The following is a 27505-nucleotide window of genomic DNA, read 5'->3' as shown; positions in this document are numbered from 1 at the left end:
ATGTCCCCAAACCAACCTGGGCGGGGCTAAGAGCTGTATCTCCTCACAGAAAAGACCCATAGTAATAGTCCCATAGTCGAAACTTTCGACGTCAAGTTGTTGTTTCAACGTCATCTGATGGTACGTCAGGCGATGGTTGGGTTAACATTATTCTTTTAGTTGATGAACTAATGAGGGCAAATAGTTGATTTATGGTTGACCGGGAAATGTGATTGAAAAGACATTGAATCATGGATGAGCGGGCGTTTTGGTCGAAAACATAACATTGATTCAGCGTTCTTCCAATATTTTTAATAACTGAAATGACGTTTAGGTTTTGTAAGGATTTCAACGTTGAAACGACATTAATTGAGGGTGCAAAAGTGACGTTGATTCAACGATATAAGATTGACAGCGGAATGTTGATCCAACGTCTTTTCAACATCGGTCAGCTACCTGAGATTTGTTTTGATGCTCTTGCGCATGACGGTCAGTTTGCTCAACTCATCTCGGACTGCGAATTAGTGTGGAAGCGTGACACTTAAACGGGCTTAATGGACAACCTGAACGGGTACGCCCAAAAAACAGATATGGGAAAAAAAAATCAGAATTGTGCATTGAGACCTGGAGTCTAGCCTAGGCTAGGTTCATACAGCAGGTCTTATTGCACTAATCCGATTTATTTGTGTTTTTCAGACTCGAGTGAGGCATTAACTTGACGGTCTGAACGTGACAAGTCACATAGAAGTGGACCATTTCAAATCTGATCTGGGTCACTGCCATATGGGGTTTAAATCTGCTCTGGGCCACATTTTTGCAGTACGAACCTAGCCTAGTGACTTAGATCGGATTCGAAATGGTCCATTTCTATGAGACCTGTCCCGTTCAGACCGTAAAGTTAATGCCTCATTCGAGTCGAAATAGCACGAAAAAAAATCAGATTTGTGCATTCAGACCTGCAGTCCTGGAGGGAGAAACAGTAATGTGCTGGCTGCAGTCCCAACAAATTGATCTTTCAACATGGACAGTGGATTCCAGTTTAAGACAAAACCTTGTTTTAAACTTCGGATGATTGAGTTTCTTCTTTGGTATAGGTCTATGAAGGTGATTCATAAGCGAATATCCCTCAATTTAATGTCATTTTTTGAGTTAATATTGCTTTGTGAAGCTCCATGATCGTGTATTTGTATGTGTGTGCGTGAATGCCAACATACAGTGAACAACTAGGATTTTGTAAATTGTGGTATATAGAGTGTTACATATACTATTAGTTTCGTTCTACAATACTGTACTGTCAAGAGCCTGTTTTTGTTTGTATAGTTGTTGTGTTTAAAAATAAAAATTTTTGCAGCTAAGGGTTCAACGTTATTTGAATTTTATAATCTTAATAATTAGAGGTGCACGATAATTATCGGTCCGATAATAGGAATTATGACGTCATCCCAATAAATCTAATAACATAATATATTATCGGCCCTATTAATAATATTTTTGGCACGGTGTCTGATTGGGATTTGTGCGTTTGTTTCCACTCCTGTTTTTCCAGTATGCAAAGTTTTGTTACTGTCTTTGTTTTGTTCATTTTAATAATGTTCATGTCATCATGAAAATTCTGGTTCGGTCAAAGGCAAATCTAAGCTGAATCAACCACTAGTATTTTTGACCTACAGGTGTTCAAAAACTCAGGTGATTATACATTGAAAAATTATATATTATCGGTTATCGTATCGGTATCGGCCTTGATGAGCAGGAAGTTATCGATATCGGTTTCAAAAAATGGATATCGTGCACCCCAATTAATAATGCATTAATTTCATTAATTTTAGGAATTGAGGGTAATTCATTTGAAATATCACCCTCACTTTTATTTATTTACACAAGTTCTATTGTTTACATTTTGAAAAATAAAAGCATTCAAAGTATTTTTCCCCGCAGTTTTTTGTACCGAACATTAACCAATCTGAGCACTCCAAATAACTGAACCGAAATTATATTTAGCTTTCCCTTACACCCGAGAATAAATTGCCAAGAAATAATTCCCGGATGCAATATATTATACAAAGACAATAATCTGACTTGACTTTTCAACATTTTAAGATGCACTTTACTTATTGATTACAATTTAAATCAAAGGGCAGCAAACAAAGAAATTGTGTCATCGTTGCAACACTGCTAACCCAAGCCATTCACACACAATAAAACTCCTTTAGGTAAATATATGAAAAAAAAAACATCATGAAATGTGTATAGCATTTGCTAAAAAAACATCTTTAGCTGGGAATAAATAAGGATAAAACTAGTGATTATGCATTGCAAAAGTATTTTAAAGCTTATTGTTCTGCGACGAGAACTCAAATAATGTGCTCTGATTTAAGTAATCAACACCTCTGTTAGTCCAAGGTATTTCAACTTGGAGATACAAGCTCTGAGCAATCAGATCTTTCAGAGTAAATTCTACTTCAAGATTACATTCATGTGTACAAGGCAAAATGGTCCAAAAAAAAAAAAAAAAAGTGACATCCTTCTGGAAAATCACAATTACAATCCAATACTAAATAGTTGAATTTCCACTGCGTAGAGTATGTCACTAACCTCAACTTAATTTACTTTCTTTGTAGCTTTTTAATAAAGCACTCAAGGTATGAACGACCCTGATATTTGTCTTCCCTGTTCATAAATGAAATGAGTTAATGTCACAATACGCATTGCAGTACTGCTATAGTTCCACGGGTTTTCACACAGAAACTACGGGACCCGGGTAAGGCTCTCCTCCACAACAGAAGTCCTCCGGCTGAGGAATTTCTAAAAGCCACATTTCTTTCTCTTTCCCCCGCTCCTCTTCCTGCAGCTCCTGGTTATCTGCCACAGTTTTCAGAACTTTGTAATAGTGACAGTCCCGCCCGTCGTCCGGATCGTACGGCGGCGCCAGTATGTCGAGGAAAGCGGCGGGTCCGTCCACTGTGTCGATTTGGTGGAGATTATCCCGTAACGGCGTAAGGAGGCACGGTCCGCTGTTCTCCGAGTACTCAGTCACCGATCGGAGCAAGGAACGTCGCAGAGAAGCGCGTTGGAACGGAGCCGGTGGGGTCTCAAAGCGAGGAAGGGCACTGCCGACTGTCTGACCACTTTCTAACTTATCGAAGCAACTGACGTTCACCTTCCCGTAGAGGACCTGAAGAAAGAAGATGAATTTGAAACCAAGCCAAGGTATTTTTTTTCTTTACTGCTTATCTATTCACCAGTATTGTTTTTGGCGGCCCTTTTAACTTTCGTCTTAGTCTTTTGGACCGTAATACTTACAACCCCTAGCAAAAAGTATGGAATCACCAGTCTCTGATAAGCACTCAATCAGATATTTTATCATGTAGAACAAACATAATAATGGATTAGTTCAAAAGTGCAACTCTTTCGCATTCAGAAACACTGAACAAAATGAATAAAAAACATCGTGGTGGTCAGTAAATGTTACTTTTATAAAGCAAGTGCATAGAAATGAATATAGAATCACTCCATTCTGAGGAAAAATATATGGAATCATGAGAAACAAAGAAATAACAATCAAAACACATCTCTAGTATTTAGTTGCACCACTTTTGGCTTTTATGACAGCTTGGAGTCTCTGAGGCATGGACTTGATGACAAACAGTATTCTTCATCAATTTGGTGCCAACTCTCTCTGATTGCAGTTGCCAGATCATCCTTGCAGGTCGTAGCCTTGCTGTGGACCATTTTTTTTTCAATTTCCACTACAGGTTTTCAACAGGGTTGAGATCTGGGCTATTTGCAGGCCATGACATTGAACGGATGAGTCTTTCTCCAAGGAATGCTTTAACAATTTTAGCTCTGTGGCATGACGCATTGTCATCTTGGAAAATTACAAAAATATTTTCAATTGAAGGGATAAGAAAGCTGTCAAAAATTTCAATGTAAACTTGTGCATTTACTGAACATTTAACCACAGCCATCTCCGCAGTGCCTGACATGCAGCCCCATGTTATCAAGGCCTGAGGGAATTTTGATGTTTTCTTCAGGCAGTCATCTTTGTAAATCTCACTGGAACAGCACCAAACAAAAGTTCCAGCATCATCACCTTGTCCAATGCAGATTCTTGACTCTTGACAAGGTGATGATTTCACTCATCAAGTCCATGCCTCAGAGACTGCAAGCTGCTTGCGCGGATGTCCAAAAGACCAGTTTAACACCAGCAAGGTGAAGGCATTCACATTTCATATGCAGTAAACATTTTGTTGGGGGCCAAGGTCCTACAGATGACGAAGAGGTAAGCCATTTTGATATTTATACTTATTTTTTAGCGTGGCGTTTTGCTGTGCTGCTTCTGTCTGACTGTGAATTTTTTTTTAAAATGGTATCTGACTGCCACTGTTGCTACATTTTCTGTTGTAAAAAATAACAATTTTAGTGAGAGGGGGAGTGTAAATAAATTGTAAATTTAAGATTTTTTTATTAATGAAAAAACTTAAAAGTGTTCGTTGGCTGTCACTGAGTAGCATTTAGAACGAACAGAGACATAAGACAACCAGACAATATAATATATAAGAAAGACAGGGCATATGGTGGTAAAGGATAGATTGTTGAAACAGGAGAATGTCATCGTCAGTGGCGTAAGGTAATGCACACAAGAAAAAGGTGTCGATAAAAAGCTACCTCTGGATCAGGTCGGCTCTTTTTCAGCCCTCTACACTCAACCATCTCTTTAACCCTTTAACACCGAACGTGTCGGCAGCGACGCGTTTACGCATATCGTCTTTGAAGCTTCGTCACGCTGTAATTACATCACCCACGTGCTGCTGGTTGGTCTCGTTTGAAAGTGCGGAAGTTGATGTCCACACCAGTTTTTATTTGAAGTCAATCGGCCAAGAAAAACGGGAGATAATGTCATTTGAGTTTGATAGTTTTATTGCACTCATAAATATGCATGAAAATGCTGCATGGACCATGTATCCATCTCCATATTGTCATCATTTCTTGTCCTTTTTCAAAAGCGAAAGCAGCACAAAAGACTACTTATCCCAAGAGTCGTTGTGATGTCAGGAAGGACGAACCGAATGTGATCATTTTTAATAAATTTCCGAGCGAGGCGCCAACTATTGAAAGGGAGGCATGCGAAGCAAGCAGCGGCCGGTGTTCTGTGCCGAAAAATGCACAACACCGGTTGGTTTGAGCGAGCGACTTTGAAACGTGCAGAATGAATCTAAAACTACATTTAGCACAAGCTAATGCATTATTTCATTAACTCAAGGAAGAAGATGAGTCGTATTTGTCGTTGTTTTCCTCTGATGTCTCGGCGAGTAGAAGTGACAGTAGAGCGCAAACGGCGAAAGAGTAGGCTGTGTGACGTTGTGTGTGACGCAGCTCCGTGACCTGTTCAAGAAGAAGCTTTATTGAGTGCGCAAAAAACAAAAACAAAAAAAACTTTATTGGGTCGCATGCCTGAAAAATCCAAGAAATTGAACTACTTGTCAATATTTTTTAAAATACTTTTTTTCAATGTTATATATATTTTTTCTTCAATATAATCTTTTCAATTTTTATGTAGATGTGTGTGCGAGAAGCTTGATTGCATGTACTTATATACTTTTGATAAGGTGTTGGGTACAACACCTAACTTCACAAAGAGATATCTTCCAAACCCTTTTTGTGTTAGATGATATATATACATTTTTTTCTCACTATTTTGCACACTATATAGCCTGTTTTGACCATAGTATGTGTAAAGGCCAAAAACGCCTATGACCATACCTGCTGTTTGTGTTGAATTGTCAAACATAAAACTATTCAATCTTATTTTTTTCTATTGAATGTTTATCCTAACAAGTTGAATAAATATTATCAGGCTTCAAAACGGTTGGTCGAGCATGTTTGGTTGTCAATGGGACGTCAACATTACAAATTTTGAAAAAAGATTTTGGGATTTTTTGTCCTTTTGGGTCCAAAATGTGGATTATAATTGGTCAGTGAAGAAAACAACAGTTTAGACATGAAGTTCAAGGTGTCCTGAAAAAAGGGACCCAATTTGGCCAGTGTAAACAATTTTTTCTTTGAAATATAAAGGCAACATGAAATGCATGCAAATTCGGCCAAAATAGGCTTCGGTGTTAAAGGGTTAATAAACATTGGTATGTTCTTCCACATCTTTACCAGTGTATTTGGCAACAGGGACATCATTTTCGAACAGAATTGGTAGGTTTAGCTCAGTAAACATCTCGTTCGTACACTATTTACATGCATTTAGCATTAGGGAAAAATGCGAGCCTGACCCGCCGAGTGACAATTGCTAACGTGAATATTGCTAATATGAATATTAATAAGCAAAAGTGACGTGCTGCGTGCGGTACGCCATTAAAATCTCAATATCCCTCAACGATAGCAGCACAAACGTAGCAAAAATGATTGAAACTATTTTTAGACATTTTTAATCAAAATGGGGGGCTGGTTGACCTCAGACTGACCAGTAAAAGAATTGTTCCTATCTCAAAAACAATAGCAGCACAAACGAAATTGTGTCTGCTGGGTCAGGGCCGGTTGGGACGTGGGGGGCACTTTTCATTTTGTATACTCTGACAAGAATGGGTAGTTACGCCCCTGCCCCAGTCTCCTACTTGAGAACATTTTTTGGATGACTATTTTTACTATTACTTGAGTCAAGGGCGTAGGTTTGCATAGGGACATAACACCACCAACTTTCAGGATGCTCAAATTGTCTCCACCAACTTTTAAGCAACCTTATTTGCATTATATAATGACTTCAGTTACATAGGTAATTAGATTGCTAGATTGTAGATTGTCTTCCCATATGTTGTAAAGATAAAATTGACCCTACACCTATTAAGTGAATTACAGTTCTTTAATTATGTTCAGATTGACCCCTTTTCACTTGCTGAATGTACCAGACCATTATTTCCCTAAAATACACGTTTAATTGGCTGATGACTTGACACCCCCCCACACCCACACAATAAAGCATTCACGACAGAAATACAACATGCCCCCTCCCACGCCCCCTTCGAAGACGAACGATATTAGACGTTTTTTTTTCTGCCAGCAGCAGCCACTGTTAGTAATGTAAAAAAGTTAATGTTGTGTAGGTCGGGAACACACCACTAATTTTGCTACTGAAAGTCCTACCTGCATCAATTAGCATAACATTAATCTGTGTGAATTCTGTTAATCTGTTAACTAGCCTTTAACACTCAAAACAAGATGGAGAAAATTATTCAACTAGTTTTTTTTTTTTTTTTTTTTTTTTTTTTTTTTTTTTTAAATCAGATTAAGACGTTTTAAATTTGCAGTGTGAAAGTAGTATAAGTCAATACAGATTTATTTTGCATGAATCATTTAGCCCTCTCCATTAAATAAGTTCATATTGGTGAAAAATGTAGCCCTGACCCCAGTTCACTCGATCTGTTTGGTCTTCTTAATATCCCATCCCCAGTAAAAAGCGTACATGCAGGTCATGCAGTAATATCTTCCCTACCAATATTGAGAACACATTTACGCCCTTGACTTGAGTAATACTATTTTGACGTGACGCTACTCTTACTTAAGTAAAACTGGTTATTCTTCCCACCTCTGATAACAGTAGCGTCTTAGATAAACACTATCAAAACATAAAATACGCAAATAGGAGCATCCCAGACCTTCAGCATCCCGTTCATGCCTGGATGGTCGTGGAGAGGTATGGAGGCTCCGGTTCTGAGTAGGAATATCCCCATGCTGAACACGTCCGTCTCACAAATGTGCATGTAGGTGACAGGGGGAGGCTCAAGCTCCGATGTCCCGGAGGTCGCTTTGTTTTCCCGGGGAGCGATCTTGAGATCATTAGCCCGAAGCGCGGTCACTAAGGAAATGAGCTTGGCCTGTTTTTCTGCAAAAACTTTACTATCTCCGTGTTCCGAGCATTTCAAACCTTTAAAAGTCGTGAAGGCTTGTTTTGCTATTTTCTGGATAAGAGGATTTTTGTTGTTTCGCGACATTCTTGTCGATGGGAGAGAAAAAAAAAAACGGCTAAGGGTGCACCTTTTCCGCCGCAGATGAAACCCGTTTTAAATGCCTCGCGAACTACCCAATGTCAAAGAATGTTGCCCAGAGTCTGTGGGTCCACCTTATCTAAAGATAGAAAATCGATGTTTGGGTGAAAAACGTGGCTTTCGTAGTAATAACTCCCAATTTTATCGCCATATAGTGTCCTTCTTTTGGTCATTTTCTAAGATGCTATCGTTGCCTGGCTGCCTGCTCTCGCGGAGCCTGCGCAACAAACGCTTAGGATTGTGGGGAAATGAGTTTTATTTCAATTGCTGTATTCGTTTAATCGTCTTCAAATGTTCAATATTTTTGAAACATTTTACTAAATTGGTGTTTTTAAAAGTGGGCAACATTTCGCTCACAGAATCTGGATGAATTTTGCTTCGACATGACATAAATTGATCATGATATCACCAATGAGACTACATTCCCCATCAATGATGGCGGCAACCAATAGACGAAAAGAGGAAAGCCAGATAGGCCATTGAACTCAACGCATACCTTCCTCTTCCTTCCGCCCTTCACTTGAAAAGAAAGATCAATTAATTGTAGATTTATTAGTGATGCACGATAATACATTTTTCAACCGATAAATACCTCCTCATTCCAACCGAACCGATAATGTCAAAGCCGATAATTCTATTAAAAGATTTATGTAAAATTTTTAAGTATACACAAAAGAAAATATTACTGTGCAAAAAATATGATTTATTGCTCTTTTTTTCAACATAAAATATGAACAAGTATTCAATTCCAACATCTAAATAATGACAGATACCTAAGTTGCACAAAAATGCCTTTAAAAGTAAGCCATTCCTAACATATATAACATTAATACACTGCAAAACACACCTCCTTAAAACTAGTCAGTTTTAAGTGTAAATCTAATGGAAATAAGTGAAATTATCTGCCAGCGCTTTAAGTGTATTTCTCTCAGACTTCTTGAAAGAAAAATAGCTAGCTGAAAATAATCTTAAAAGCCTTATTTTAAGCAATACATTATTATACTTAATCCTAAAAAAAAACTTGGAAGGAAAGATTTTGAATAATATTTGTGGCTAGAGAATATTATTGTTATTTCATTACAACAGGAATGTGCATATAAAAATTGATAAGTGTTAATAAGTGCCAATAAGTTTTGATTATCTAATGTGACTGTAATTGAGCAGACAAATAAGTTAAATTAATTTAAAAAGTGATTGCTAATGTTATATGGTTTGTTGCACACTGTGAAAATGATTAACTCAAAAGAGCGAGATGTCATGTTACATGTTTCTGCAGCGCTTTGTTTACATTTGCGGCACACACGACATTTGCTTTACAGCAGCTAAACTGATACACGGCAGTACTATTTGGACGGAGTTGGAGCTCGCATCCCAGTGCGTGTTGTTTTGTGCCTGAGTTTTGTTGAGCCAAAAATAAAGGCAGCGTTACAAAGTCATTTGACTGCTCATCATTTTACATACTGAATGCATTATTGACTGGCTGACTTAGTTTTCTCCATGTTTAAATTATCACCTAACCACTGTGCCGTCATGATAAGCTTGCTTACTGGACATCACTTTTCCAAATGTCCGTGGTGAAAATGTGATTGGTATGTTTTTCATGAAGAATGGTGGACGTATAAACTGCATTATTTTTTTAGCCAAGGCTTTGGCTCTCGGGTCATTTCGGTAAAAATAAATGTCTTGTCTTGGCGGAGGCAGCTTACGTTCGTACCGGATAATCCGCCCGCACCGGCCAGTTCACCGCGGCGTATTCGGGGAAGGCTCGAGAAACCGGGGTGTTCGCCAGAGGTTCCGAAGCCGGGGGACCGGGCTCGGCCCGCCCCACCAACTGCGAGGCGGAGGCGGCCTGCCGGACCGGTCAGAGCAGCGGGCTCCGTCGTAAGACGGCTACATGCCGACTATCGGTCTCCAGTCGTGCCGGTTTTTAGCCTTAGATACGAGTTTACTACTCGCCTTGGCTGCATTCCCAAACAACCCGACTCTGTATCGTCACAAGCCCCGTAGTTAAACTTAGTTTGTGTTTACAATAGCTTTAGCATTCCCGCTAGCAGCAGCCTCGTATTTGTTCCAAAAATCTTTGTGAAGCAGTTTTAAATGGATGCTGGGTTAGTGGTTTTGAATGAGGACGCTTTCTTTCCGCCTCGTAGAACTTCTGAGGTACATGTTTCGCAGATAACGAGAGCGTAGTTTTTTTTTAGTAACAGTCGCCATAATATTCAACTACTTCTTGTCATGTAACTCTGCCTCCTCAACCCCTCCTCCCTCAGGGGCTTCAGAGAGGGGAGGAGTTGAGGAAGCGGCGTGCTGAATTCTTCGGTTGCGCACATTTGGAGGCTAAATCAAGTATATAATTATCGGATTGCATTATCGGTTTAATTTTTTTATTTTCTGGATTATCTGTGTGACGTCATAATTGCCATTATCGGCCGATAATTAACGGTGACCGATATTATCGTGTATCTTCAAGATTTATTTTTATTTTTACGTAGGGCCTGAGTAAAAGTACGATTTTAGTGCAGTATTACAGTATGAGCCGCAGGGTTCTGCAGTATTTTCAGTATGCAGAGCATATTTAAAATCTCTATTCCAATTACAAACATATGTTCTGTAACTTGTGTTTTTAACAGTAACTACAATCCCATCCTATTCTATGTCCAATTTTCGGAGTTCTTAAAGGGACATCCACAAAAATAAAATAAATTTAAGCAATTTGGTGCGCACCAGATAGTATTTGGTGCGCACTAGAAACGATCTTGTAATTTTGCCAAGTTGCAAGTTACTAGCAATGCAACGCAAGTAAGAAAATTGTAAAACTAATATTATTACTATTTTCAGAAGAAGAATGCCAGAGGTGGATAGCATATCCAAATATTTCACCCAGGTAAGAATAGTATTGCGACAAAATAATATTACTCAAGTAAAATTAATCATCCAAAAATTTACACAAGCAAAACGGTATTCGGTCAAAAGAATACTCAAGTAATGACTACGTACAATGTCTATTTTTATGAACAGTGTTAATTTTTTTTTTTCTCAGCACAACTTTAAGAACTGTTTTTATTATAATGTACTGTAACCTAATACATGATGAGAAAAGATTTTTTAAAAAGTCAAAAATAATCAAATTCCAAGTAGAAAAATCCACTGAAATGAAACATCACCTGTCCAAAGAGTATGAGTGCCCTCTTGTGGAAAAAACATATTTCCTACTTTGAAATTTAAACCATCATATCTCTGGTTCTCCATTGTCTATCGGCGCCAAATAAAAACTGGTAGAGAGGTTGAACTCTATGCTCTCAAATAATGTTGACAACAGAGCTCTATGTCAAAGAGTTATTTTTTTACAGTGCTTTAAAAACGCCACGTCATTGAACAGACCGTCGGAATAATAGTACATCTGGCTGCAAGCTTACACTGGTGGCCAAAAGTATTGGCACCCCTGCAATTCTGTCAGATAATGCTCAATTTCTCCCAGAAAATGATTGCAATTACAAATTCTTTGGTAGTAGTATCTTCATTTATTTTGCTTGAAAAAACACAAAATTGAATGGGAAAAAAATACATCATTATCATTTCACACAAAACTCAAAAAATGGGCCGGACAAAAGTATTGGCACCCTTTGAAAAATCATGTGATGCTTCTCTAATTTGTGTAATTAACAGAACCTGTTACTTACCAGTGGCACATAACAGGTGGTGGCAATAACTAAATCACACCTGCAGCCAGTTAACATGGATTAAAGTTGACTTAACCTTTGCCCTATGTCCTTGTGTGTACCACATTGAGCATGGAGAATAGAAAGAAGACCAAAGAACTGTCTGAGGACTTGAGAAGCAAAATTGTGAGGAAGCATGGGCAATCTCAAGGCTACATGTCCATCTCTAAAGACCTGAATGTTCCTGCTTCTACTGTGCGCAGTGTCATCAATAAGTGTAAAGCCCGTGGCACTGTATCTAACCTCCCTAGATGTGGACGGAAAAGGAAAATTGACGAGAGATTTCAACGAAAGCTTGTGCGGATGGTGGATAAAGCACCTCGACTAACATCCAAACGAGTTCAAGCTGTCCTGCTGTCCGAGGGTACAACAGTGTCAACCCGTACTATCCGTCGGCGTCTGAATGAAAAAAATGAAGGACTCTATGGTAGGAAACCCTGGAAGACCCCACTTCTGTCACAGAGACATAAAAAAAGCCAGGCTTGTTGTGAACGGCAAGCCGTTGAGGCGGATCCAAATCACAGACCAAGAAACAGAAATAGTGAACGTTTGTATTTAATAAGTACAACAAAAGGAGCACGCCAAAAATGCGGGTTTAACAAACTGAGAGAGCACGCCAATAAACGCGAGTGTAATAATAAAGTACAACAAAGGGAGCACGCGAAAAATGCGGATATAACAAACTGAGAGAGCACGCCAATAAACGCGAGTATAATAATACAGTACAACAAAGGGAGCACGCGAAAAATGCATGAATATAACAGTACAAGAATCTAACTACCAAGCCCAAAAGAGCACTAGTGTAAAGATGACCAAACCAAAATACGACCGTAGAACGTCGGGAAACTCGAAGGCTGACGATGAACACACAGGCGGTAAGCAAGGCAAGTAGTAAGCAAACAAGCAATAGTCCGACACTCGCAGACTGTGGCCGGAGTCCTTAAATAATGAGCGCTCCAAATGCGCCACAGGTGTGTTGCAACGGCCCCGCCCATCCAGCTGAATCAGATGCTGGAATGAAAAAAGAACTGAGAAGGCATACAGATATGACAGAACCCCCCCCTCAACGGACGCCCCCTGGCGGACCACCTGGTTTCGTGGGATGACGAGAGTGGAAATCCCGCAGCAGCGACGGATCGAGGATCCAGGAGCGGGGGACCCATTGGCGTTCCTCAGGGCCATAACCTTCCCAGTCGACCAGGTACTGCACCCCCCTACCCCTCCTCCTTGAGTCGAGAATGGCACGTACCGTGTACACCGGCCCACCGTCGATTACGCGAGGAGCAGGAGGAGGCACTGGCGGAGGGTTCAGGGGACAGGTGGAGACTGGCTTGAGCAGAGAGACGTGGAAAACTGGGTGAACCTTCATCGAGCTGGGAAGCTTCAGCCTTACAGTCACAGGGTTCACCACAGCATCAACAGCAAAAGGACCCACGAACCGAGGGCCCAGTTTCTTTGAAGTCCCAGCCAGGTGTAAATCCCGCGTTGACAGCCAGACCATCTGGCCTGGGCGATAGACTGGAGCGGGCCGTCGGTGGCGATCAGCTATCTGCCGGTTGCGGGCCGCCGTGCGGACTAGTGCAGCCCTTGCGTCCCTCCAGACCCTATGGGCCCTCCGCAGGTGCACCTGGACAGATGGCACGATGACTTCGGCTTCTTGGGAAGGAAACAGTGGAGGCTGGTACCCATATGCAGTCATGAAAGGTGACCTCCCAGTAGCAGAGGAAACAAGGGTGTTGCGCGCATACTCCACCCATGGGAGGTGCGATGACCAGGAGGCCGGATGCAGTTCACAAACACAACGGAGGGCGGCCTCTAGCTCCTGGTTGACCCGTTCCGTCTGCCCATTGGATTGTGGGTGGTAACCCGAAGATTTGCTTGAGGTGGCCCCCAAAGCCTTGCAGAACGCTCCCCAGACCTGTGAGACAAACTGGGGCCCTCTATCAGAGACGAGGTCGCACGGGATCCCATGAGCCCGAAAAACATGTGTCACCAGCAGGTCAGCGGTCTCCAGGGCTGAAGGCAACTTGGGAAGTGCGACGAAATGCGCCATCTTGGAAAACCGGTCCACCACCGTCAAGATGACCGAACAACCCCTGGATCGTGGAAGACCAGTGACGAAATCGAGCGCAACATGTGACCAGGGGCGAGTTGGAACAGGTAACGGATGGAGTAAGCCCGCTGGAGCACGATGGACTGGCTTGCCCCGAGCACAGACGGAACAAGCAGAGACATAGTCAGTGACGTCCTTGCGCATGCCTGGCCACCAAAACCGCTGGGAAACGAGGAAGAATGTGCGGGACACACCCGGGTGGCAGGCAAACTTCGAGGAGTGGCCCCACTTCAGCACTCCTGCGCGCTGAGCAACTGGGACGAACAACTTGCCGGCAGGGCAGCCCCCAGGTACCCTAACCCCTCGTAAGGCTTCTTCCACAAGACGCTCTACTTCCCAACGTAGGGCGCCAACGATCAGATTCTCGGGAACAATAGACTCCTCTGAAGACCCCTCCTCCGCTGCCTCATGGAGCCTTGACAGCGCATCGGGCTTCCCGTTCCTTGACCCTGGACGGTAGGTAATCTGGAAGTTGAAACGGGTCAGGAACAATGCCCAGCGGGCCTGGCGAGAGTTGAGGCGCTTGGCTGCACGAAGGTATTCCAAGTTCTTATGGTCTGTGTATATCTGGAACGGTACCTCAGTGCCCTCCAACCAGTGTCTCCATTCCTGCAATGCCTGGACTATAGCGAGCAGCTCCCTGTTGCCAACATCATAATTCGCCTCGGCCGGGCTGAGGCGGCGGGAGTAGAATGCACAGGGGTGCAGCCTCTGGTCGACTGCAGACCTCTGGGAAAGGATGGCCCCCACTCCGGAACTCGATGCGTCAACCTCGACCACAAAAGGGAGATCTGAGTCAGCATGAACAAGGACAGGTGAGTTTGTGAACGCTCGTTTAAGGCTTACAAATGCGGCCTCTGCCACAGAGGACCACACAAATGGTCGCTTGTTAGAGGTCAACCTGGTAAGGGGCTCGGCCCTCATACTATAATTGCGGATAAAACGCCTGTAAAAGTTAGCAAACCCGAGGAAACGTTGTAATTGTTTACGTGAGGTGGGGGTGGGCCACTCTGCCACCGCCTGAATTTTTGCTGGATCAGGCCTTAGCTGCCCTTTTTCCACAACAAAACCGAGAAACTGCATTGACTCACGGTGAAACTCACACTTCTCGGCCTTAACAAACAACCGGTTTTCCAACAGTCTTCGCAGAACTATCCGGACATGTTGGCGATGTTCTTGCAAGCTTCTGGAGAAAATTAAGATGTCATCCAAATAAACAAAACAGAACACATTTAGCATGTCCCGCAATACGTCATTAATGAGGCTCTGAAACACTGCGGGCGCATTTGTCAGACCGAAAGGCATGACCAAGTATTCAAAATGCCCAAGCGGGGTTTTAAATGCGGTTTTCCACTCGTCTCCTTCACGAATCCTGACCAAGTGGTAAGCGCTGCGCAAGTCTAATTTGGTGAAAATGGTGGCAGATTTTAGCGGCGCGAAAGCCGAATCCAACAACGGTAACGGGTATTTATTTTTAACAGTAATCTCGTTGAGACCCCGGTAGTCGATGCACGGTCTAAGTCCCCCATCTTTTTTGCCAATGAAGAAAAACCCCGCCCCCAAAGGAGAGGACGAAGGGCGAATAAGGCCCGAAGCCAAGGAAGAGGATATGTATTCCCTCATAGCTTCCTGCTCCGGTCTAGAGACCTTGTATAATCGCGAACTGGGCAACGGTGCATTGGGCAGCAGATCAATGGCACAGTCGTAAGGACGGTGCGGGGGCAGGGTACCAGCCTGCTCTTTACTGAATACACGCTGGAGATCATGATACTCGGCGGGAACATTTTTCAAATTAGCAGGCTCGGTAGCAGTTCTTTCTTGACCGGGAAGTAGACACGCCGAACGTAAACAGTGCGCATAACAGAACGTACTCCAAGCAACTATTTGAGTCTTCGCCCAGTCAATATTAGGATTATGCACTTTCAACCAGGAGAGTCCCAGCACGACCGGAGCCGATTTGCACGGCATAACCCAGAAGCTACGGGCCTCAAAATGATTCCCGGACAACTTTAATTTGAGCGGGGGCGTAATAAACTTCACGTCCGCCAGAGGGCGCCCATTGAGGTCTAAAACCCTTTTGGGCCTAGCGAGTCTTATTAAAGGACATTTAAGCGCGTCAACAACACTCTGGTCTATAAAACAGTCATCTGCCCCTGAATCAATTAGAGCAGTAAAACTAAAGTGAACCCCACCGTGCGACACTTCTCCCGGCAATTGCAGTCTCACCACACCTTGGGAGTCTCTTTGTTCCTTCAACTCGTCCCGAGGCAACTCACTTGAGTGATTGCTGTCTTGTACGAACCTCGTACTAGTACCCCCTCGGGCGAGGGGAGCCCCAGGCAACGAAGATTCCAGTCGATGCGAAGGGGCGGCGTCACAAGCGGCGACACGGTGCCCCGGCAAGCCACAAAACAGACACAAGCCTGCCATCATCCGTCTTCGTCGCTCCGCCGCAGAAAGATGTCCGCCGCCGAGTTGCATAGGCTCCTTCCCCGTCGGTACCGGCCTCCGTGTCGACGTAGAGACCAACGGTGGTTTGATGAAGCCGTCCGGACCGGCCGCCGTCGGGCTGCTCTGCGGCGTTGACCCGCGACGTTCCCGATGCTCCGCAGCTCTCTCTCTCTCACGCTCTTTTAGACGATGACCCAAGTTTACGGACAACTCAATCAGCTCCTGCAGATTCGATGAGTCATCCCGGGCCGCCAACTCGTCTTTAACCGCCGAAGACAGCCCGCGCCGAAAAATACCACACAGTGCTGCTTCCTCGAAACCGCACTCCGCGGCCAAAATGCGAAACTGAATAGAGTAATCCGCTACGGTCAGATCGCCTTGGGAAAAATCCAGCAGGCGGCTGGCTGCCTCTTTGCCTTTAACCGGATGATCGAAAACTCTCACGAGCTCAGTCTTAAAAGTTTCAAATGAATGACGGATCGCGGGTCTTGAGTTGCTTACCGCCATGGCCCATGTTGCAGCTTTACCGGCAAGGAGGCTCATTGCATACGCTACACGGGATCTATCACTCGCAAACGTTTGAGGTTGTTGGTCGAACACAAGGGAGCACTGGTGCAAAAATAGTTGGCAAGCACCTGCCTCTCCCTCATAACGATGGGGGTGTGGCAACAACGGCTCCCGAAAAGCTGCCGGCGAGCCCACTGGAGACGGGGTGGATAGATCGGGCGCCGCGGCAGCGTCAACGGGCTGTACAGGTGACGTCATATTCTCAATTCTTGTAGTTAGCGAGCCGATCACATTCACTAATGCACGCAATGACTGATCATTCCTGCTGATCATATGCCCGTGTTCCGCGAGCACATGTCGAATACTTTCTGAGTCTGTGGGATCCATATGGTCGGACTATTCTGTTGTGAACGGCAAGCCGTTGAGGCGGATCCAAATCACAGACCAAGAAACAGAAATAGTGAACGTTTGTATTTAATAAGTACAACAAAAGGAGCACGCCAAAAATGCGGGTTTAACAAACTGAGAGAGCACGCCAATAAACGCGAGTGTAATAATAAAGTACAACAAAGGGAGCACGCGAAAAATGCGGATATAACAAACTGAGAGAGCACGCCAATAAACGCGAGTATAATAATACAGTACAACAAAGGGAGCACGCGAAAAATGCATGAATATAACAGTACAAGAATCTAACTACCAAGCCCAAAAGAGCACTAGTGTAAAGATGACCAAACCAAAATACGACCGTAGAACGTCGGGAAACTCGAACGCTGACGATGAACACACAGGCGGTAAGCAAGGCAAGTAGTAAGCAAACAAGCAATAGTCCGACACTCGCAGACTGTGGCCGGAGTCCTTAAATAATGAGCGCTCCAAATGCGCCACAGGTGTGTTGCAACGGCCCCGCCCATCCAGCTGAATCAGATGCTGGAATGAAAAAAGAACTGAGAAGGCATACAGATATGACAAGGCTGGAGTTTTCCAAAACTTACCTGAGAAATCAGAAAACATTTTGGAAGAATGCTCTCTGGTCAGATGAGACAAAAGTAGAGCTTTTTTGGGAGAAGGAATCAACACAGAGTTTACAAGGAAAAAAACAAGGCTTTCAAAGAAAAGAACACGGTCCCCATAGTCAAACATGGCGGAGGTTCCCTGACTTTTTGGGATTGCTTCGCTGCCTCTGGCACTGGACTGCTTGACCGTGTGCATGGCATTCTGAAGACTACCAACAAACTTTGAAGAAATATTCTAGGGCCCAGTGTGAGAAAGCTGGGTCTCCCTCAGAGGTCATGTGTCTTCCAGGAGGACAATGACCCAAAATACACTTCAAAAGCACTATAAAATGGTTTGAGAGAAAGCATTGGAGACATCTAAAGTGGCCAGCAATGAGTCCAGACCTGAATCCCATAGAACATCTGTGTAGAGATCTGAAAATGGCAGTTTGGAGAAGGCACCCTTTAAATCTCAGAGAGGTGGAGCAGTTGGCCAAAGAAGAATGGTCTAAAATTCCAGCAGAGCATTGTAAGAATCTCATTGATGGACACCGGAAGCGGCTGTTCACAGTTATTTTGTCTAAAGGTTGTGCTCAGAGGTGTTGCGTCCAATTAGGCAAACCAGGCAATTGCCTAGGGCCCCCAGCCAGCAGGGGGCCCCAGAGGGCGAACAGATTTAGCACACACAGCTTTATTGCACTGTTGCGGCGACAAGTGCAACAGTGCCAGTGAAAGCCTTGTTTCTGAGTTCCCTGAAGGGGCCCCTTCACTAGCTCTACACTACCCCCCCTTTACGTGACTCAGAGTGAGATTGAGCGGCGATTTGGCTTTTATTTATTTGGCGTATATCCAAAATGAATAGAAGTTATCCTTCTGGAAGCCACAAAAGAAAGAAAAAAAAGCAGAGTGGAGAAAAGGAAGCAAGACAGCGGTGAGTGTACTATGTTACTGTAGTTTTATGTCCTAATGTAGTAGAAGCAAGGCACTTTGTGTGTCCTAAAAAGCGCTCTATGAGACTGAGGCGTTATTATACTTTTATTAAATATGCTGTCGCTCCAAGTCCAACTGTCCCTTCACTTGCACACGCTCGAAGGGCCCCATGTTGCTTGTTGCTTGGGGCCCCCGGGGTCCCTTGCTATGCCTCTGGTTGTGCTACCATGTATTAGGCTGAGGGTGCCAATACTTTTTTCTGGCCCATTTTTGCAGTTTTGTGTAAAATGATAATGATTAGAGCTGAAACGAATACTCGAGCAACTTGAGTAACTCCAGTTTAAAAACTGACCTGAGTAATTTTATTCACCTCGAGGAATCGTTTTAATTTTGCCAGCTCTAAGCATCACGTTTTGCCCGGACTACTTTTAATGCGGGACAACGCGCTGACATCACATGCGTAGAGGAAGAAGTAATAAAAAAATAAAATAAAAAAACTTACGGCAGCCGACAGCCGCTACAAACTACGCCGACGTTGCTTAAAAACTACGCCCGCATGATTCTAGTTTAGTAGCAGGTAGTGTCCGATGCGTCTCATAGATATCGCATGCATTTAAGACTAGATGCGAAATGCCAGCCTCGGCCGCGTTAGTAAATAGCCGCCATCTTTAAGCAGTAGACTTCTCATCGCTAATAAATATAACGTTACTGTCACTCGCTAACGTAACGTTAGCCCTTCGGAGGGCTAGGTTTCTATTGATTATGACCACTGTCGATGCGTGGCTGACATGTCCTACATACAGGCTTTATTTAATCTGTAAAAAGACAGCGCTCTAGAGTGATGAGGGTGTAAAACTAGAACATAATAAAGCTAACTGTCAGTTTCAGCTCAGTAGTCATTACTGAATAAATGTGCTCCAATACAGCAGGTATCATACATTTATTTTGAACACTGCAAAAACTCAAAATCCTACCAGTACTTACAGTTTAGACTAACTTAAAACTTCACTAAAACTTAAAAATAGCTTGACACAAATGGAAATTAAATTGAAACACGTGGGAAAACCACGTAGCTTTCAAGTGATGTGTGTTATCAAGCGTAATTACATTTTTAGGTTAAAAATATGTTTTTTTTAATAAGATCTAGAAGTTTTTTGAGTGAAAGCAGTGAATTTTTTTTTTGTAGTCACATCTTAGATGCAATTGTTGGCTGTTTTCAACAATGTACATCGAAAATAAAGACATGGATTGACTGAAAATGGTTCACTATTGGATTAAATGTCTTTTTTTCTCATGTATATTTATAATTGCTCTTACCTAAAAAAAAAATTTTTTTTAAAGTTTTATCCGATTACTCGATAATCGATAGAATTTTCAGTCGATTACTCGATTACTAAAATATTCGATAGCTGCAGCCCTAACAATGATTTTTTTTTTTCATTCTCTTTTGTGTTTTTCTTTGCAAGCAAAATAAATGAAGATATTACTACCAAAGCATTTGTAATTGCAATCATTATCTGGGAGAAATTGAGCGTGATCTGACAGAGTTGCAGGGGTGCCAATACTTTTGACCAGCATTGTATCATTGGGCTGCTTACAGGTCACTTTTTGTTCATTTTAGGGCATTTAAAGGTCACTTTTATGTTGAATTTGAGTCACTGCCTATTCATTTGGGGAGATTCTTGGGTCACTTCCTGTTCTACCAACCGAAATAAACCCAACCTAAAATAAACCGGAAGTGAACAATAAATGCCATTGCCATGACCATAAATGCCCCAAAATCTACAAGTAGTGACCCATGAATGCCCCTAAATAAAAAAAGTGATTAAAAATCAACAGCAAATAGCCTGAAATGCAACCAAATTAAACTCATTGGTTGCCATTGACTGCCATTGAAGTCCAATCCATTTGAAGTGGGAGGGATGGCAACAAATGTTCATTCGCTCCCAGCTCAGAGGGATTGGACGTCTACCTGTGATGAACTCACAGCAGATGGATGAAAATAGCTTGTTTTTCTGTTTATTAATTGTTTTGTAGAATCTCCTAGAATTATTTCATGGCCAATGTACATGGCAATGTTCATTTGTCGTCTTGCCAAATCGTGAGATCATCATTATTGTGAGCTTTGTATCACAAATCGACATTGCGTTTTTGCATCGGGAGAAAAACCTCTATAGCAACTACTTTTGTACTTTTACCGTATTTTTTTTCTTAAACACTTGTACATTTACTTAAGTATTTTTTTGCATCTGTATCCGTACTTTTCCTTGAGGAAAAATTGTGAGGTCTTCATCCACCACTGTTTAAAATGTGCATTGTGATGAAGTCAAGTGAGGTCTACATGACTCTTTCAGAGCTGAAGCCAAGACTAATGGACTCACGGAAAGTTATGCTGACATCCTATACATTACGTAAGTATAACTGGGTTCATACTGCACAGCTATGTTTAGTTTAATAGACAAACCTAACGTATACTGAAGTACTGTATATATAGTACTGTAATATGAAAAAGTATCTGAACCTTTGGGAATTTCTCACGTTTCTGCATAAAATCACTATCAAATGTGATCTGCTCTTTGTCAAAATCACACAGATGTAAAAACAGTGTTTGTTTTAACTAAAACCACCCACACATGTATAGGTTTTCATATTTTAGTGAGGCTAGCATGCAAACAATAAAAGAAGGGGGGAAATAAGTTGAGGTTGTCCGGTTTGGTTGCCTCAGCATTGCATCTCTGCTTTTTGCAGACGATGTGGTGCTGTTGGCTTCATCAAGCCGTGACCTCCAACTCTCACTGGGGCGGTTTGCAGCTGAGTGTGAAGCGGTTGGGATGAAGATCAGCACCTCCAAATCCCAGACCATGGTCCTCAGCCGGAAAAGGGTGGCATGCCCTCTCCGGGTCGGGGATGAGATCCTGCCCCAAGTGGAGGAGTTCAAGTATCTTGGGGTCTTGTTCACGAGTGAGGGTAGGAGGGAGCGGGAGATTGATAGGCGGATCGGTGCAGCGTCTGCAGTGATGCGGACTCTGCACCGGTCCGTTGTGGTGAAGAAGGAGCTGAGCCAAAAGGCGAAGCTCTCGATTTACCGGTCGATCTACGTTCCTACCCTCACCTATGGTCACGAGCTGTGGGTCGTGACCGAAAGAACAAGATCACGGATACAAGCGGCCGAAACGAGTTTCCTCCGCAGGGTGTCCGGGCTCTCCCTTAGAGATCGGGTGAGAAGCTCGGTCATCCGGGAGGGGCTTGGTGTCGAGCTGCTACTCCTCCGTGTTGAGAGGAGCCAGTTGAGGTGGCTCGGGCATCTGATTCGGATGCCTCCTGGACGCCTCCCTGGAGAGGTGTTCCGGGCATGTCCCACCGGCGGGAGGCCCCGGGGTCGACCCAGGACAAGCTGGAGAGACTATGTCGCTCGGCTGGCCTGGGAACGCCTTGGAATCCTGCCAGAGGAGCTGGCTGAAGTGGCTGGGGAGAGGGAAGTCTGGGCTTCCCTGCTGAAGCTGCTGCCCCCGCGACCCGACCCCGGAATAAGCGGAAGATAATGGATGGATGGATGGATGGATGGATGGATGGATGGATGGATGGATGGATGGATGGATGGATGGATGGATGGATGGATGGATGGAAATAAGTAAGTGAACCGTCTGCCTAAGGAGACTTAAAGAGCAAATGAAACCAATTTTTACCAAACAATTTAATTCAGGTGTGTGCCACATCACTGATGAGTGGTTTAAAGCTGCCTTGCCCACTATAAAACACACACCTGATAAGAATTGTCTTGATGAGAAGGATTGTCCGATGTGCATCATGGCTTGGTCAAAAGAGCTGTCTGAATATCTGCGATCAAGGATTGTTGATCTGTATAAAGCTGGGAAAGGATACAAAACCATCTCTAAAAGTCTGGATATTCATCAATCGACAGTCAGAGAAGTTGTCTACAAACGGAGAGAGTTTGGCACTTTTGCTTCTCTCCCAAGGAGTGGCCATCCACCAAAGATGACGCTGAGAGTTCAGCGCAGAATACACACAGAGGTTAAACAAAGAACCCCAGAGTGTCTGCTAAAGACATACAGAAATCATTGGCAGAGTCCAGTATCTCTGTGCACACTTCAACTATACTTTGGACAATAATGGTGTTCATGGGAGGACTCCATGGAGGAAGCCACTGCTGTCTAAAAAAAACACTGTTGCTCGTTTAATGTTCGCAAAAAGGCACTTGGATACTCCACAGAAGTTTTGGCAAAATCTTTTGTGGACTGATGAAACCAAAGTTGAATTGTTTGGGAGTAACACACAATGTCATGTGTGGAGGAAAAATGGAACAGTTCACCAACATCAACACCTCATCCCCACCGTGAAGCATGATGGAGGGGGCATCATGATTTGGAGCTGTTTTGCTACCTCAGGCCCTAGACGACTTGCAATCATTTATGGCAGAATGAATTCAAAAGTTTATCAAGACCTGAGGCAGTCTGTCAGACAGTTGAGGCTAAAAAAGAATGGATGCTGCAACAACACAATGATCCAAAACACAGAAGTAAATTAACTTCAGAATGGTTTCAAAAGAACATAATGCACGTTCTGAAATGTGGCCAAGTCAAAGTCCAGACTTGAACCCCATTGAGATGCTGTGGCATGACCTAAAGACAGCTATTCTTGCCAGACATCCCAGGAATCTGACTGAACAGCAGCAGTTTTGTAGAGACAAATGGGCCAAGATTAGTCCTGATCGATGTGCCAGACTGATCTGCAGCTACAGGAAGTGTCTAGTTGAAGAAGTTATTGCTGCCAAAGGGGGGTGCAAAATACCAAATTTGATGGTTCACTTACTTATTTTCCCCCTTTCTGTCATTGTTTGCATACTATTCTCATTAAACTATGAAACCCTATAAATGTTTGGGAGGTTTTAGATTAAGCACTTTTTTTCCATCTATGTGATTTTGACAAAGATGGGGGATTTGATGGGGATTTCATGCAGAAATGTGAGAAATTCCAAAAGGTTCAGTTACTTTTTCATACTACTGTAGATTCATTCACAAGTGTGAATTGATGTTTTTAATTCCTATTTTTGATTTAGTGACCATGCATTTACACACATGTGGAATCGCACACACATACACACACACACACACACACACACGCACGCACGCACACACACACACACACACACACACACACACACACACACACACACACACACACATTCCTCTCTCTAGAATTAGCATAGTGACACAATGAAACTGCAGATAGCATCTGCTTATGGATCACTTCATGCAGCCAGTCAAGATAGCTTTTGTATTCAATAAATACGCTAGTTGTTTTCTGAAATCAGTGTTGGTATTATTTTGTCCTCCACTGTCAAGAATATTTTATTCGTTGACCTCATTCAAACAGGCCATCTACCCGAAGAATGAAGTCCACTCTTTTGTCTGTGAACAAATGCTCACAGCCACTGCCAAAAATGCATTTTTAATCGTTTGCAAGGAAAAATGTCTGCATAACTAGATGGGAAACAGCAAGAACAGATTATGCTAATGTTTGTTCATTCCATCAAAAGCTGCTTTCAGTATGCAGGGAACACGATTTGAGCGTTAATCGTGGACAAATACGAAGAGATTTATTCAAAGGCACACCACTGTATGAAGTGTTGTACCTGAACAAGTTCATGAACAAGTTAAAGTGATCGGGCTCCGCTCTCAGAACGTAGCTCTAGTTTTTCATGAAATGCCTTTTAAAGATTTTTAAAAGACTTCATAGAAATGAGGACATTTCTATTTCAATGACACTTTTTTCAAATGTGTTTTGCCTACATGTTTTTAAGGTGCTATGATATGGTGAGCATCTGAAGTAGCCTGTGTTTTAACTCTTTAACTCATTAACTCACTCTTCAAGGTTCACCATGTGTTCGTTTTTCATAAAGGGTTAGGGTTAGGACTACCATAACCAGTGGCGTTCCCAGCCTACATGGTGCCCTGGGCGACAAGAAGCTTTGCCCCCCCCCCACCCCCGACATAAAAAAAAAAAAAAAAAAAAACAACAACAACAAAACAACAACGGTTCACCCACAAAATACACCGCATGAAGTACAGTGGTATGAAAAAGTATCTGAACCTTTTGGAATTTCTCCAATTTCTTCATAAAATCACCATCCAATGTGATCTGATCTTTGTCAAAATCACACAGATGAAAAAAAAAACATGTCTGCGTTAAATAAAACCTCCTAAACATTTATAGGTTTTCATATTTTAATGAGGATAGTATGCAAACAATGACACAAGAGGGGAAATAAATAAGTAATTAAGTGAACGATCACATTTAATATTGTGTGGCCCCCCTTTGGATTTTCCAATCCAATTACTTCAACCAGACGCTTCCTGTAGCTGCAGATCAGTCTGGCACATCGATCAGGAGTAATCTTGGCCCATTCTTCTCTACAAAACTGCTGTAGTTCCGTCAGGCTCCTGGGGTGTCTTGCATGAATCGCTGTCTTTAGGTCATGCAACAGCATCACAATGGGGTTCAAGTCTGGACTTTAACTTGGCCACTCCAGAACATGTATTTTGTTCTTCTGAAACCATTCTGAAGTTGATTTACTTCTGTGTTTTGGATCATTGTCTTGTTGCAGCATCCATCCTCTTTTAAGCTTCAACTGTCTGACAGACGGCCTCAGGTTTTCCTGCAAAACATCTTGATAACCTTTGAATTCATTCTTCCATTAATGATTGCAAGTTGTCCAGGCCCTGGGGCAGCAAAACAGCCTCAAATCATGACGCTCCCTCCGCCATGTTTCACGGTGGGGATGAGGTGTTGATGGGGATGAGTTGTTCCATTTTTCCTCCACACATGATGTTGTGTGTTACTCCTAAACAATTCAATCAATCCAATCCAAATCTAAACAATCCAAAACCTCTGTGGAGTGTCCAAGTGCCTTTTTGTGAACATTAGATGCGCATCAATGTTTTTTTTGTTTTTTTTAGACAGCAGTGGCTTCCTCCATGGAGTCCTCCTATGAACACCATTCTTGGCCATTTTTTTAAGTATAGTTGATGTGTGCATAGAGATATTGGACTGTGCCAGTGATTTCTGTATGTCTTTAGCAGACACTCTAGGGTTCTTTTTTTTTACCTCTGTGAGTATTCTGCGCTGAACTCTCGGCGTCATCTTTGGTTGACGGCCAATCCTTGGGAGAGATGCAACATTGCCAAACTCTCTCTATTTGTAGAAAACTTATCTGACTGTCGATTGATGAACATCCAGACTTTAAGAGATGGTTTTGTATCCTTTCCTAGCTTTATATAAAACAACAATCCTGATCGCAGGTCTTCAGACAGCTCTTTTGACCGAGCCATGAGCTTCTCATCAAGACAATTCTTATTAGGTATGTGTTTAATAGTGGGTATGGCAGCTTTAAACCACTCATCAGTTATTGGGCACACCTGACTTAAATTGTTTGGTCAAAATTGGTTTCAATTGCTCGATAGGTCTCCTTAGGCAGAGGGTTCACTTACTTTCCCCCCGTCTGTCATTGTTTGCATGCTATCCTCATTAAAATATGAAAACCTATGGGTGGTTTTAGTTCAAGCAAACACTGTTTTTTTCATCTGTGTGATTTTTACAAAGATCAGATCACATTTGATGGTGATTTTTTTTTTTTTTTTTTTTTTGCAGAAATGTGAGAAATTCCAAAAGGTTCATATACTTTTTCATACAACTGTAAGTACAAGTGGACTCTAAGGTGACAGTGAAGATAGGCACTATAACAAAATCACAATGCAGATCCAGCAGTGTGTTTGTGCAAGAGAGAAGAAGAGGTTTCTGTGACTCTCATCGGCCTCATGTTTCATGGACAATTGAATGTGGGCACAGTCCTCTCCTGTTGTAATGTCTGATGGCAGACTTCAACCTGTAATATGCTGTGACAAACCAGCTCTCCTGCCAATAAGTCATTAATACAGGAATGTTTGACAAAATAAGTCGTTTAACTCGATAACAAGTAGCATGACAGGTATACCGGTAAGTATATCATTGAGAATGAAACCGCTTTATACTACAATGACTCTGGATATACATATATGTATGATTCAGTTCTGACTAGAAGATAAGCAGCCACCTTAGCACAATGTCACTTACAGCTACAAATCAAGTCAGAAACCTTGGCGTAATTATTGACTCAGACCTAAAATTTGATAGCCATCTAAAGTCCGTCACTAAATCCGCTTATTACCACCTAAAAAATATAACCAGAATTAAGGGGCTTCTGACTCAACAAGACATGGAAAAACTTATGCATGCATTCATTTTCAGCAGATTGGACTATTGCAACGGTATATTTACAGGTCTCGATAAAAAATCAGTCAGGAAGCTGCAGCTAGTACAGAATGCTGCAGCCAGAGTCCTCACAAATACAAGGAAGCTGGACCACATTACACCTGTTTTGAAATCGCTACACTGGCTTCCAGTGAGTCAAAAGATAGACTATAAAATACTACTGCTCGTCTACAAAACACTTAATGGCCTTGGACCAAAATACATGCTTGACTTGTTAGATTCCTATGAGACATCTAGACCCCTAAGGTCGTCTGGAACGGGTCTTCTGCATGTTCCAAGAACAAGAACCAAGCAGGGTGAGGCAGCATTTAGTTATTATGCTCCTCACCTCTGGAACAAGTTACCCGAACGTCTGAAGTATGCTCAAACTGTTAGCTCTTTTAAATCAGGGCTAAAAACGCTTTTGTTTAGCACTGCATATCCATAACTGTCTAT

At 42.6% G+C, this 27505-nt stretch overlaps 1 protein-coding gene across 1 annotated transcript; it reads right to left on the bottom strand.

The window, feature by feature from the left end:
* Window positions 1-1954: 1954 nt before the first annotated feature.
* Window positions 1955-8216, bottom strand: adoa (2-aminoethanethiol (cysteamine) dioxygenase a). Its single transcript, XM_057826312.1, has 2 exons — window positions 7638-8216; window positions 1955-3151 (listed from the first exon to the last, which is right to left on the bottom strand). Exons 1-2 carry the CDS (start codon window positions 7971-7973, stop codon window positions 2714-2716), a joined length of 774 nt encoding a protein of 257 aa, XP_057682295.1. The 5' UTR covers window positions 7974-8216; the 3' UTR covers window positions 1955-2713.
* Window positions 8217-27505: the final 19289 nt, after the last annotated feature.

This window comes from Corythoichthys intestinalis, chromosome 21 (genome assembly GCF_030265065.1).
Source record: "Corythoichthys intestinalis isolate RoL2023-P3 chromosome 21, ASM3026506v1, whole genome shotgun sequence".
Classification (NCBI taxonomy): Eukaryota; Metazoa; Chordata; class Actinopteri; order Syngnathiformes; family Syngnathidae; genus Corythoichthys; species Corythoichthys intestinalis.
This window is presented reverse-complemented; position numbering and strand designations above follow the sequence as displayed.

Bases quoted from the DNA above. Each gene is read 5' to 3' on its own strand.
- adoa (XM_057826312.1), bottom strand. From the start codon at position 7,973: ATGTCGCGAAACAACAAAAATCCTCTTATCCAGAAAATAGCAAAACAA. The intron at 3,152-7,637 runs GTCTGGGATGCT...TTCTTTCTTCAG, and splicing joins GCATGAACGGGATGCTGAAG to GTCCTCTACGGGAAGGTGAA.